Source organism: Saimiri boliviensis, chromosome 17, assembly GCF_048565385.1.
Source record: "Saimiri boliviensis isolate mSaiBol1 chromosome 17, mSaiBol1.pri, whole genome shotgun sequence".
Lineage (NCBI taxonomy): Eukaryota > Metazoa > Chordata > Mammalia > Primates > Cebidae > Saimiri > Saimiri boliviensis.
This window is the reverse complement of record NC_133465.1, coordinates 1129797-1144512: the sequence shown is the minus strand read 5'-3', so window position 1 is coordinate 1144512 and position 14716 is coordinate 1129797. Positions and strand designations below refer to the sequence as shown.

The 14716-nt window shown below is 37.8% G+C and overlaps 1 protein-coding gene across 5 annotated transcripts in view; it reads right to left on the bottom strand.

The window, feature by feature from the left end:
- The window catches only part of AP2B1 (adaptor related protein complex 2 subunit beta 1), a 130759-nt gene that overhangs the window by 55828 nt on the left and 60215 nt on the right, over positions 1-14716 (bottom strand). For all 5 annotated transcript variants that reach the window (XM_003929040.4, XM_010339660.3, XM_003929041.4 and 2 more), the window contains exons 13-14: positions 10237-10496; positions 4253-4445 (exon numbers count right to left, since the gene is read on the bottom strand). In XM_003929040.4, coding sequence (XP_003929089.2) covers positions 4253-4445; positions 10237-10496 — 453 coding nt within the window. The remainder of the gene's footprint in view (positions 1-4252; positions 4446-10236; positions 10497-14716) is intronic.

Below are 14716 nucleotides of genomic sequence, written 5' to 3'. Positions count from 1 at the left end.
TTCAAGAATCACAAATGTTGAGAGTCACTATTATTGATGGAAGAAGGCCAAGGCTTTCAGGAATGTTGTGACAAAACATTCCTGATTAGTAATAATAAATAAATAATACATTGATAAGTATTTCCTGACTATGACAGTTCTATTAGGTTGGAGCAAAAGTAATTACTCTTAATGGTAAAAACCACAATTACTTTTGTTCCAACCTAATAGGAAAAGATCACAACTCACCAAATCTTAACCCTGGCCAAATTTCACAAGTGTGAGAGTAAAAGAAGATGAAATAGAACAAGATCTAAAGGAAGATCACCAGGCTATGAAAAAGGAAGAATAAAAATATCTCCTCGGCTGGGCACAGTGGCTCAAACCTGTAGTCCCAGCACTTTGAGAGGCCAAGACGGGCAGATTGCCTGAGGTCTGGAGTTCGAGACCAGTCTGGCCAACACAGTGAAACCCTTTCTCTACTAAAATACAAAAAAATTAGCCAGGTATGGTGGTGTTCACCTGTAATCCCAGCTACTCGGGAGGCTGAGGCAGAGGCATTGCTTGAACCAGGGAGGTGGAGGTTGTAGTGAGCTGAGATCGCGCCACTGCACTCGAGCCTGGGTGACAGAGCGAGCCTCTATCTCAAAAACAACAACAAAAAATCTTCTCAGGAATATCAAGTTTTAAGATAGAACAGAAAACAGTTGAACAATCCAAAATATAAAATGCCCTCAATTTTCGGTCTCCAATTACATCAAGTCAGCAAGGATAAAAAGGACCCTGGAACTGAGTGACCATATCGAAACTGGTCAAATTCAACTTCCAGTCAATTTCTGAGATGGTGGATAACCTAACAAAAAATCATAGCAGAAAAATATTCAAGGGGAAAAAAACGAAGGTAAAGTCAGAGATACCTGTTTTTTGCAGGAAGTGCCAAAGAGGATCTCGAAAATATGGTTCTTTTGTGGCAGTCACTGTCTTGGCTTAGAGATGGCTTTCAGCTTCTCTACCTAACTCCATTTGGAATTTCATTTGGCTCAATGTTCTCAACCCTGACTGCAAAATTAAAATAACCCAGGTAACTTTTTAAAAATAGCAACGTCTAGGGCCTGCCTCCCAGAAGTGTTGTTTAATTACCCTTGGACTCCAGTGTGGATAGTATTTTTTTTCTTTGTAGTTTCCACGGCTAGAGAGAGAGCATTTTTTAAAAAACTGGTACTAATGTGGGACCAATTTTGCAGAGTTGAGAACTACACAGTTACTAGGAACCAGGCAATACTTTGTCAGCAGTACACCACTGATCTCTGGGTGAGGTTCCGTTAGAAACCCATGATAAAAGTACCAACAGTCTAGTGGCCTGGTTGATAGCCTTCCTGAAATGATCACTGAGCTAACTTAAATGCTGCTTCCCAAACCACCACACAATTCTAACCCTGGCCATATTTTAAATAGGAGTTTGGGTTGACTTCGACCACTCCTAGCTAAACTGTTCTCCCTAGAGGGCAAAAGAAAGAGCCCTTTAACAAAATAATTTAACAAGTTTCTTGCCCTCTCAATTAATTTAAGGTAGAGGAGAAGCCCTCTTTCCAGGAGTCTGTTTACTACTGAAGTCAAAAGAAAAAGGTATTTGAGAATCCAGGCAGCTATAGTTCAAACACTAAACTGAAGTGGTTCACAGTGGTCACAAGATATTCTATGTCCTTACTATGCAAAATGTGGCCCATGGACCAGCAGCTTCAGTGTCACCTTGTTAGAAATGCAGACTCTAGGTCTCACCCCAGACCAACTAAGTCATCTCTCTTAGGCTCAGTGTGGTGGCTCACATCTGTAATCCCAGCACTTTGGGAGGCTGAGGCAGGAGGACTGCTTGAGCCCAGGATTTTAAGATGAGCGTACAAAACATAGGGAGAATCCGTTTCCACAAACAAAACAAAACAAACCTTCTCTTGTACAAAATCTTTAGGAGATTCACAGGTATTTATTTCGAGAAGCACTCTGTAAGGCAAGGATGCATTAAAAAAAAAAAAAGGCTTTGAGAATTAATTTTCTCTTTAGATAATTTGCATAAGAATAATAAAAGTATTTTTAAAGTCCACTGCTGCCTTAGAAACTCATCTTCTTCCACATAGCCAAATTTAGGTCTTCCTTGTGATGTTCTCGAAAAAGGATCTTGATTCTGTGAGTGAATATATATTTAACCACATACGGATCCAAAGCAAAAATAAGGGCTTTAATTTCTTCTCATCTTGATTTCTGGGGTATCTTTCAATCTCAGAATAAGCTGAAGAAAACTGCACTGTAAACACTTTCTGGAGCTATAATACCAAGGATACCATTTTAAATCCCAAAGTCAGGAAAAGCTAAAATTTAGAGTTACATAAAAATATAACTGGGCCTATCTAGCAAAGGTTGCATATTTAGAAATCCAATTGGAAAAACAACTTAACTTTCTCATCCCCAAAAGAATATCCCTTATATATAAAAAAGGAAATAGGCCTGTGTGCAGCTTTGGCTACTACAACCCAAGCAAGTTCTAACAGCTTTTCCATCTATGTAATACTTGCACGAATTCTAATTCAGATGACTGCATAGCTACGTAAAACATACAAAACCCATTGCTTTTGGAGTTGGCATAAGCTAATACAAAGTCAAATGAAAATAACATGTCTTTTTCCTTCTGTGTTTAAAGTGGGGCAAGTAGGATCCTGGGTCTGGCAACATTAAAATTCAGGGCCTCTTTCTGCCCTCTATCCCTCAAACTTTGTCATTCTTAGGTTCAATGAGTTCACAATGCAGTAGGTTTCCCCACCAGGGAAAGCAGTAAACTTGAGGAGGATGCAATATTTAACTTGTGGTTGGTTGGAACAGAAAAGGAAGAACTATTTTAATTTTACAAGGAATTCTGAGGAGTCTCCATGAATATTTAAATATTTGTCAGTCTCCTCAGTCTATAAGGAGGCTATACAGAAATATAAGTAGAATGATCGTATGAGGAAGATATGCTGCTTATATTATCAGTCAGTCTCATTCATTAAAGGTATGAATATAAAAAGTACTTGCTTATATTCCCAAGAAAGACAACAGAAGTGCTCATTTGTGTCACTATAAGCTGAAGTCCACAGCTTGGTCAATGTGTAAATTCTAGAAGCAGTGATTTTCCATTAGTAAAATGCGCAACCCACAGAGATATGACTATAACCCTATTTCCTTAGACTTTCTGCCAGCCAAAAAGCAAATGGATCTCTACTGGTTTTATACTGGCTAGTATAAAACCCAGACATAAAACTGCTCATAAAGAAAAAGAGAAGATGCCAGTATATGCAGCAGAGAGTACAGCTGCTTTGTGTCTGTCATCTCTGGGAACATATATTTTCATATCCAATGATATTGGTAAATAAATCACTGTTGGGCATCTTTATAGTCATCAGGTTGACAAAAATCTCATTTGCAAATGTCTAGCTAGAAAAGCCTCTCTAATTCCACCACCATTAAGTACACACTATGTAGGCAGTCATGTGATAGACTTGTTATTTTTCTAGCCTTCTCTCCATAGATTGATGGTCACCCTTAAAATTCTCATTTATCTTGTACAGCAACAAAAAAGTTGGTTCCCATTTATGTTCACAGATATTCTGGTCTTTGGAGCCTTTTAGTATGAGAATCCTGGAAGCTAATGAAATTGGAAGTATGATAGGGTGGAGGAGGTGGGGAGGAAGGGAAAAAGAACCAGTCGCGCAGTCCTTCCCAGCTGCAATAATGACACGTTTTATTAAAAAAAAAAAAAAGGCTCAAATGGCTGCCTTGAAACCTTTCAGAATTAGACAGGGCGTAAGGAAATAAAATATTAAAAAGTAAAAGGTTTAAAAGCCTCAAAACAGGATGATTTGTGTGAGGTCACTTTAACGCTGTTCATGTCAAATGGAGAATTTATGTGGGCTACGCAGAGTTAAGAGGTAGGAACAATGATAAACTCTGGCAAAGATACTAAACATTAAAATTGCTGAACAATAGGATGGTTAAATGTCAGAAGTTCTATTTAGAGGCAGGACGATAAAATAATCCCATACGCTTGCAGACATGCCCCACTACTGACGATGAACAGTATCAATTATAATTTTGTCTTACTAAAGACAAAGAATCCTGTCCTTTATCAAAGGATATTACTGCTCATCAAGGAAAGGTCTAGTTCTAAAAAGCTGAATAATTTAAAACTCTCTAGCATATCAAGAACTAAAAATAACCAAAAGAACAAAGGCAGAAAGATGCTTACCAGACTATCCAGTCCTCCTCCGAGGAGATCCACGGCTCCCATCTGCATGGAAGACACCTGTGGCACGTTGACTGGGGGACCGAGGTCAAGGTTTAAAAGATCCCCTAGAAGATCACCTTGAGAGGGGATAACCTGAGGCTGTTCCAGGTTTGTTGCAGTGGTGGTGCCAACAGGGCTGTCACCTGCATCAGTGCTACAGTCACATACACACAAAAAGGACAAAAGAGAATAGTCAGTTTCACTGACTATTAGGCTATAACACAGCAACAATAGTTAAACATATAGTTACATATAACTATCAAATACAAGGGGAAAAATCCTCTGATTTTATAATCATTTGTTAATGTTTATGAAGAGATAACAGCAATTCTTATTTTTATCGAAATACAGTTGCTAAAATGAAAATACATTATGTAAACCTTGTCAGTTACATAATATAATTGGTCAATTTTAATTAAACATCTATGAGGGAACACCGTAAAGTGAATTCTATGGTTCTCTGTATAAACTGTAAGGAAAATATATAGTTCCTGCTCTCAAAACAGCTTACACGTTAACAAAAAAATCAGCATTTAAAAAATGACTAAAAAGCAAGTTTACTGTGTAACAGCAGAAACAACTATTGTGTGTGTCTGCCTAATTGATAGGATGTAAGAGAGAAACACATTAAATCAACAATGCTGATTCTAAAAGCTTCTCAGAATGGTTTTATGAGGAAGTACCAGAGAGAGACCCCCCCCCAAAGAAGGAGGGAAGGTTTGTACAAAGGCACAGAAATGAACAATTTGACTTTAGGGGTGGAAAAAATTATACTGGCAGGAACAGAGTTTGGGATGGGTAAAATTTGGGGGAAGAGAGAATAAGGAAAATAAAACTTTGAAAACTAGTTTGGAGAGTTGATTTTTGATATGATAAGAAATGCAGAATCACTTTTATTCCTTGAACAAAGAACAAAAACTAAAAATAACATTAGAGGAACATTACTCTAGCACCTGTGTGTATAATGGACTGAAGTTAAGAGAATGGACATGAAGATCAGCTAAAAGTAATTTAAATGGCTACTGTTATCAACTATGCATGGAATAAAAAAGCCCAACAAGCTACAAAAATAAAAAGAAAGTGGTGAGTTCCAAGACACGTTAAAGGGCCTAGGTAGGAGAAATGATGATCTTTTCAATAACTGGTACTGGGTTAAGCGGGAGAAAAATGAATCTTGGCCCCCAACAATTCACAGGATAAACAAAAACTGAGATAAATCAGACATAAATGTGAAAGGTAAAACCTAGTTGAAAACCTAGAGCAGCATCTTCATGAGCTTAGAGAAGGTAATGGTTTCAACAAAAAGCAGTAACCACACAAGAAAAAAAGCCATAAACTGGACTTCATTAAAATTAAGAACATGTCTTCCAACGACACCATTAAGAGACTGGGAAAAGATATTCTCTACAAACTGAGAGAAGATATTCACAACACATATAACAAAGAACTTGCAACTAAATTACATAAGGAATTCCTACAAATCATTAGGAAAAAGACAAATCATTAAAAAGTAAAGACTTGAATAGGCAAGTTGCAAAAGAGGACACAGTACCATGAAAATGTGCTTAGCAACTTTACTCATCAGGAAAATGCAAATTAAAACTATAACAAGACACCACTATACACTCACCAGAATGGCTAAAACTAAAGAGATAAATTAATACCAACATTGCTGACAATGTGGATCACCAGGAACTCACACAGTGCTAGCAGTAGTACACATTAGTACAACTGCTTTGGAAGATCGGCAGTGTCTCCTACAGCTAAACAGAAACCTATTCTACGATCCAGCAATTCCACTCCTAGGTACATGCCCAAGAGAAATACGTATATAAGTCTACCGAAAGACAAATACAAGAATATTCATAGCAACCCTGAACTAGAAATAACCCAAAGGTGCAACAGAAGATATAAATGGTGTATTCATGGAATGAAATACTACACACCAATAAAAAGGAACAAACTACTAACAACATGGATTAACCTCAAATGATGTCGAGCAAAAGACACAAGACACTCAAGAGCAAGAACTGCAGGTTCCATTTATTTCACACTCAGTAACAGACAAAATAAATCTATTGTGATAGAAATCAGAATAATGGTTATCTCTGGAGCATGCACATTGACAGTAAAGGGTAGGAGGAATCTTCCAGGGTGCTGAAAATATTCTCTATCTGATCAGAGTAGTGATTATATGAGTGTATACATATGTAAAAATTCACTGAGCACTAAATGCTAAGATTAGTGAATTTAATGCTAAGGTAATTGTAAATTAGACATCAGTTTAAAAAGTAAAATTCCCACCAAGAAAACTTGAGACTTAGAGGGCTTCACTGTGAATTCTTCCAAACGTTTAAGGAAAAAGTAACACCAGTCTTACATAAACTCAGAACGAGACTAAGTATGGCAATTGAGAAAATCTGAAAGTAGGTTAGCCTGCTTATTGGATAATATTAATTAATTATGTCCAAATATTTTTAGGCTTGATAACATTATAATTTCAAGTCTTTATCTGTGAAAGATACCATGTACAGTACTTATAGGTGAAAAGATACGAGGTCGAGGACTGGATTTAAAATATCTGAGCTACCTCAAAAACAACTGTAGGGACAATAAATGAAATACGATTGGAAAGATACTGGTAACTGCTGAGGCTGAGTGATAGGTATATCCAAGTTTGTTATTCCATTCTATCTTGCATATTTTAAGATTTATATGATAAAACAACAACAACAAAAAACCACCACAAAAAATTCAATTAATAAAAAAAAGTGTTCTTTAAAAAAAGGCCTAGGTAAGTTTTGACACAAACAAAAACTAAGAAGCAAAAGATTACTTATGCTTCTAATAATCACAGGGTAATCTAGAAGGATAATAGGAAAATTATATGCCCAGTTCTCAATTCTGTTAAGACAAGTAAGAAAAACAAGTAGAGAAGCCTGATAAACAATGGACTGGGCTGGGCACAGTGGCTTACGCCCAGAGTCTCAGGGTAGAGCACTAGGCTCAGTAATTCAGAACCTGTTCATATTCCAGGTGGGTACGGTGGCTCACGCCTGCAATCCCAGCACTTTAATCCACCCACAAGGCAGGTGGATTACCTGAGGTCAAGAGTTCAAGATCAGCCTGGACAACATGGTGAAACCCTGTCTCTACTAAAAGTACAAAAAAATTAGCTGGATATAGTGGCACACGCCTATAGTCCCAGCTACTCAGGAGGCTGAGGCAGGAGAATCTCTTGAACCCGGGAGGCAGAGGTTGCAGTGAGCCAAGATCGTGCCACTGCACTCCAGCTTGGGCTATAGAGTGAGAGTCCATCTCAAGAAACAAAACAAAACAAAAACAAAAAACAAGGAACTGGCAGTCAGAGCTAGAGAAGTAAACTTGGTTAGAAATTCATGTAATCATCTCAGGTAAAATCATGAGGGTGGGCGGCAGTGCAGGATGGTGGTAAAAGCAGGAGATTAAGTGTTGGCTCCATTAAATGCTAGTTGCATAATTTTGGGCAAGCGACAACCTCTGTGAGACAAAGTTTCCTCATCAGTAAAATGATAGCAGTATCACTCAAACATAAGGTTTTATTAAAGCAAAGATCAAATGAAAACATGGTCTAACTGGTAAAGCTCTGGTGGTTAGTGGAAAATTTCCCTAAGGGAATGTACAGACAAACACAGAAAGAAAAGGTTCAGATTGAGCCTTCTGATACAAACAAGATTAATGATCAGAGAAGAGAATGAACTGCAAAGACTAAAGACAAAGATCCAATCTAGGAGCGCTGACTTAACAAGGAAAGTGTCCAGGAAGCCATGATGAGAAGGGGTCAAATATTAAGAAAGAAGTAAAAAGGGGAAATGATTTCATACATCTGGCAAGAAATATATAAAATCTTCATAGAGCATTCTCTTCACATGAAATTCTATCATCTTCTGACATGTACCATTTAGAAAATGTGAGAGAACACATGGTTTTATCAGTAGCTCTAAACAGAAGATTGAATAGGTATCATGCACATATTTTTCTTCACTCTAATGGAAAGGAATGAATAATATGAGAAGATAAAGTGAATTAGATGAAAAGAAGCAAATGATCTTATAGATTCTACAAGAATACGACACATTGCTAGTATACATCCTTTCTCAATGGAAAATAAAAGTAACATAAAGGTATTTCCAATTTTAAGGGAAATAACTGCATAACTGTCATCAAAGCAGTATTTTTTAAAGGTGAGATTTTTCTGATTTAGACAACTATTTACTACCTCATTCCCACAGAGCAGCTGACAAGCATAAGCATAGCAAGCAATATACAAGTAAAAATCACTTCTCTCTTTCCCAGGTGATTTGAAAAGACTTATTGAAGCAAGCATTTTTAAACCTCTAGAAGATGCAGAATAAGGTTTTAAAGTGTTCTTTGTTTCCTATGAGAGGTGTATCACTTATTAACCTTACATTGCAGAACAGAGCTAGGTAATGTCAATACTACTACAAACATGTCATTTGCAGCAACATATCATCCACATTTATAACAAAACAGGATTTTCTTTGTATTTGCATTTCCTTTAAAAACACAAAACATGCACAAATGGACAAAAAGGAGGTTATCCAAAAAGGAACCACAAAAGAAATTATGAAGATAAGAACTTAAAGGCTATTAATCAGATAAAGACCTTACGTAAGACACTGTGTTTCTTTTTAGATAGTTTAAATGTTGGTTCTCTCCCTGTATTTAAGAAAGGGTTGTTTTGTGTTTCATTTTCCCACTCCCATGTGAGGGTTACAAGTTATCAGGAGGCTAGACATACAAATGGTTACAGAGGGAACTTACAACAGAAAATCTGAATCTACGTTGAAACTTGAAGCACACACTTGGAGAAATACTTAGAAATTAAACAGTTTTATCTATCGAATGTTAAACACGCTTGCCTACAAGGAGGAACATCCTAATTTACTATAAGGACTAATCCTTATGAAGCCCACATTTCCTCTGGATTATAATACCTGCTGTAAAACAAAAGATTCAACTGAATTATGAAAGATCATCTCCTGGGGTGCTGCCGTTTCTTGTTTATCTGTGTCCGCGGTCTGTTTACACAGAGCCCAAAATGTTGACCAGACCAATTTGTAAAGCAATAAATCCTACACTTTGGCCACTCACAAAAACCACTTAAACAATAATATATATTAGACAGTGGTATAAGATACTCATTAATAGAAGCCTAATTATTCTAACTACTCTAGGAGGATCCTAATTTGATCAAGGTCTGACTGATGAAGGAGTCAGATTCTGAAAAGATTCTGAGATGCCCATTATAAGAGTTTATTAGAATGTTTCGTCTCCTTAATTAGAATTTTAAGATAGCTACATAGCAAGAGCTCCATGTTACTCAAGAGCCTGTTCATAACAATTTCCTTGCTGATACGGCCAATTTAAAAAGGCACAGGTAACTGAAAAACTATGTCCACACAGAATTCAAGCTTTTTTTTTTTTTTTTTTAAATAAAACAATACTGCAAATATTATTTCATTAACAGCTTTACAGCGTAAGTCATACCTGCTAACTATCCATAAGGCTCAACAAAAGCTACAGTAAAGGATCAAGATGGCTAAGTATATACAGAGGCTTTTGTTCAAGTTTTCAACTATGGGGTTATTTCTAGCCCCTTTTTACTGCAGACTTAAGCAACCTTCAGACTTTATCAATCTAGAAAGTCTTTTTCCCAATTTTCTAACACTATAATGTACTCCTAGACTGGAAAACAGAGGAGCCTTTCACGCATTTTATGTGTGGTCACACAAAATGGTATTCAGACAGAGCCCCTGGGATGTACAGCAGCAGGTCTGCAAAAATATAAAGCAAGTTCTTTTCCAGACTATAAAAGCATAAAGACAACCAACTCTGTCTAAACAGAGTCATTTCTCACTCAAAGCTAATTCACACCTGCTCACCTCCCATGATGAATTGGCAAGTGTTTACGATGGATTCCATGACTTCCTTCCACAAAAGCATTGGGAGGCTTATGATACACAGAGGCCAAAGAACCAATGTGGCAGATTAGCTCATCCAGCAGAGTTGGCTCGATAAGGTCTGTCTCCTCAGAGATCAGTGGCTTCTCAGACAAGACTACTTCTTTAGCTGTGACAGGGTCAGTTGAGAGAAGACGCCAATAAATATAGCCCCGGTCTCGAAGGTCAGGATTATCAGAATCCTAAAGAAAAGGCAAAGGCAAGGAGGTGGAGATGAAACTGTTCTCCATACAGAAACCCAAACTGCTGGATTTTTCATCAACCAATGATGAAAAATACCTAGTGATTTATGTAGACTAGGTATTAAGGAGATATTTCAGGCTGGATGTGGTAGCTCATGCCTGTAATCCTAACCCTTTGGGAGGCCAAGGCAGGCAGATCAGCCTGGGCAAAGTGGCAAAACCTTGCCTCTACAAAAAATATAAAAAATGAGCAGGACGGGCCAGGCATGGTGGCTCACACCTGTAATCCCAGCACTTTGGGAGGTCGAGGTGGGCGGACTGCTTGAGGCCAGGAGTTTGAGACCAGCCTGGCCAACACAGCGAAACTCTATTTCTACTAAAAATACAAAACTTAGCTGGGCTTGGTGGTGTACACCTGTAATCTCAGCTACTCTGGAGACTGAGGTAAGAGAATCACTTGAACCCAGGATGCAGAGGTTGCAGTGAGTCGAGATTGCACCACTGTACTCCAGCCTGGGTGACAGAGTAAAACTCTGTCTCAAAAAAATGAAAGAAAAAAAATTAGTAGGGCATACAGGCGCATGTACCTGTAGTCCTAGCTACTCAGGAAGCTGAGGGAGGAGGATCACCTGATCACCTGAGCCCAGGGGGTTGAGGCCACAGTGAGCCATGACTACTGCTGCACTCCAGATTGGGCAACAGAGTGAGACTGTCTCTAAAAGTAAACAAACAAACATGATAACTCAACATAGTTCTAATACAGTCATAATTCTGTTAATCTCTAATGTTTTAAGAGATTTAACTATAAATTAAGATGGGTTGGTCCTAAGACTCAAATTCAAACAGAAGTTAGAAATTGAAAAATAATGTTTAATCTGGCGAAAGTTAACTGGTTGAGATGGCCTTGGGACATAAAAAAAATTAACTGCTTTAAATATTAGCAGGCTTATTAATATTATATCTTATATATATTGTACCCATACCTTCTTTCTTCATTCAAATATTTATTGAGTATCTCCTATGGAGACACTGGCTAGGCCCTGGAAATAAAGAGATAACAATACAGTGCCTGACTTCAAGGAGCTCACATAATGTTAACTATTTGAATGGAATATGAAAGGTACTATTATCTAAATCATCCAAAACTGTGAGCACACATAACTGCTTCCAAAAGGGGTGACACATGAATTCAGTGGTCTTGAAATAATTTTATACATGTTCATGACTAAAAGGAAATTATTACTAGTACCATATAACAATTTTTAAGTATGTGACATAAAAAAAAAAACCACCTCCCCCAATTATCCAACCCTTTTCCATCTCAACTCCCCACTCCCCAAATAGCCACGATTAGCAATGTGATATGTATCCGTACACATGGTGCGCGTGCATGTGTGCGTGTGCATGCACACATATGCACTTATTTAATATCAAACCAGTTTCACATTACATATACTGTTCTGAGGTTGCTCTCTCTGTTGATGTACACAACTGCACTTTTCAATTGTAATGTCCACTGCACCATTATTTGCTAGTCCCCTATTGAGGAACATTTACACTGTTGCCTCTTTTTCTCTTTCTACTTTTATTATTGTTTTATTTCTATTTATTTATTTATTTATTTATTTAGAGACAGTCTTTCTTGCTCTGTCACCCAGGCTGGAGTACAGTGACATAATCTCAGCTCACTGCAACCTCTTGAACCCAGGTGCTCAGGTTCAAGCAATTCGCCTGCCTCCGTCTCCCAAGTAGCTGGGACCACATGTGTCCAGCTAATTTTTGTATTTTTAGTAGAGACAGGGTTTCTTTATGTTGCCCAGGCTGGTCTCCAACTCCTGACCTCAAGTGATCTGCCCAACTTGGCCTCCCAAAGTGCTAGGATTAAAAAAGCATGAGCTACCATGCCTGGCCTATTGTTTTATTTCTTGTTTTTGTGATCATTATAAAGTGGCAATAAATATCCTGGTACCTACCTCAAAAGTATGTCTATTTAACAGCATTTATTTACGCACTAGTAGTTCCAATAGCAACTTATTAAAGGCAACAATAAGTCCCTGTTTCAATTTCTGTATTTCGAACTCATAACCAGGCTGGGTACAGTGGCTCACGCCTATAATCCTAGCACTTTGGTTTGCCTAAGTGGGTGGATCACCTGAGGTCAGATGTTTGAGACCAGTCTGGCCAACATGGTGAAACCCTATCTCTACTGAAAATACAAAACTTAGCTGGGCATGGTGGCACATGCCTGTAGTCCCAGCTACTTGGGAGGCTAAGGCAGGAGAATCATCTGAACCCAAAAGGTGGAGGTTGCAGTGAGCTGAGATCATGGCACTGCACTTCAGCCTGGGCAAAGTGAGACTCTGTCTCAAAAACAACAAAAAACATTTTTTTTTTTTAAATAGGACAATTTGAGGGCTTCCATTTTAGTTTCTAAGTGAGCAGATGAAGAGTTTCTTGATTTAGTCACTTAAGGCCCTTATCATCCAGTTCAATAGCAGCAGTTACCCTGATGGTTTTTGACTATATAGTTTCAAATGGTTTTTCTCAGTCACAGATTGTTTAAACTGCACTCATAATGGATTGTTGGTTAAAGACAAAAAGCATACAGAACACTGTAATATAGCAAATTAATAGAATATTAAAACAGTAAGTTTTATCTCCAGATAATCTTTACCATATTTATAGGTTGCATTATTCTGATAGAAGTGTGTGTGTGTCTGTGTGTGTGTGTACATATATATATATATAAATGTCATATGAAAATGTCTCCAGTATTTGAAATGCCTGGGTTAGAAAAAGAAAACAGTGATAATTATATCTAATTTAGTTGATTTTGTTTTGTTTTTGGGCAGGGTGAGGGAATAATTTGCTCCTACGTGTTCATAAATAGCAGCCTAAAACCCCCTCATTTAGATCTGCATTTGAAAACAAAGATTGAACATTATAAAAACAAGTTGATTTTTTTAAAATCAAATTTTTAAAAAGTGCAAATTTCCCAAGACTGAAAAGTCAAGAGCAGGGAAGAATCTCCTGCTGCTCAAACTCTGCTGTTCTGAGGGATGACCTGGTAGGCCTACTGTAAGCCAGCCCTCACCAACTGCCTCACATTTCGAATGGAGGCCACAGTAATTCAGACCATCAGGACTGAGATAAATAAAAATACAGGACCTTTTTGTGATCTTAAGTTGTCATTAAATGTTTGGTGACTCAGAGAATCTGGCTTTGGATCTACTGTACTGCTAGCTCCATAGGCCCTTCTCAGGGAAAGAGCTCCCAGAACAATCCTTACCACACCAGCACTAAAACAGTAATTCTGAAACTACAATGTGCATCAACATTTTAACACACCAGGAATGCCACTGAAAGTGCAGAACCCAGGGGCCATACTTCGGAGATTCTGATTCATTATGTCAGAAGTAGGGCCTATTAATTAGTATTTTCAACAAGCAGCCCAAGTGATTCTGATGGTGGTCCCTAGTTCATAGATAGAAAAACTAACATGAAGACTTCTCTTCCATGTATCACAAAGAATAATTACTAACGTTTAGACGCTGCTTCTTTTTTTCTTTTTTGAGGAAAAGTTTAGCTCTGTCGCCCAGGATGGAGTGCAGTGGCACGATCGTGACTCATTGCAGCCTCTTCGCCTCCCGGGGTCAAGCAATTTTCCTGCCTCAGCCTACCGAGTAGCTGGGATTACAGGTGTGTGCCACCACGCCCAGCTATTTTTTGCATTTTTAGTCGAGACAGGGTTTTAGCATATTGGTCTTGAACTCCAAGTGATCCACCTGCCTTGGCCTCCCAAAATGCTGGGATTACAGCATGAGCCACCACACCCAGCCATGTCTAGACATTTCTGTTTGTATTCTTTAATGAATTGAATTGAATATTGTATTGAATTCCTGTATGATAGGTAAGAGAAAACTATAAACTTTTGAAATGAAGCCTCAGATTCAAGATTTGGGTTTTTCTCCCTAACTAATAATATTTTTAATTATACTCCAATTTTATTTAAAATTAAAAGCATTAATATTTCACATATACTTCACTTAATTCTCAACACAGGTAAAGAACAGTGTTAATTAACTCTACTACAGAGATTTTAAAAAAGCAGTATGAAAAAAATTTGCTTAGTCATGCTCTGAATCAGTGGAACCATCATCAGAACTTCGCTACCCAATTTTAAGTTAACACAATTCCACAGACCACACTGCATGCTAAAC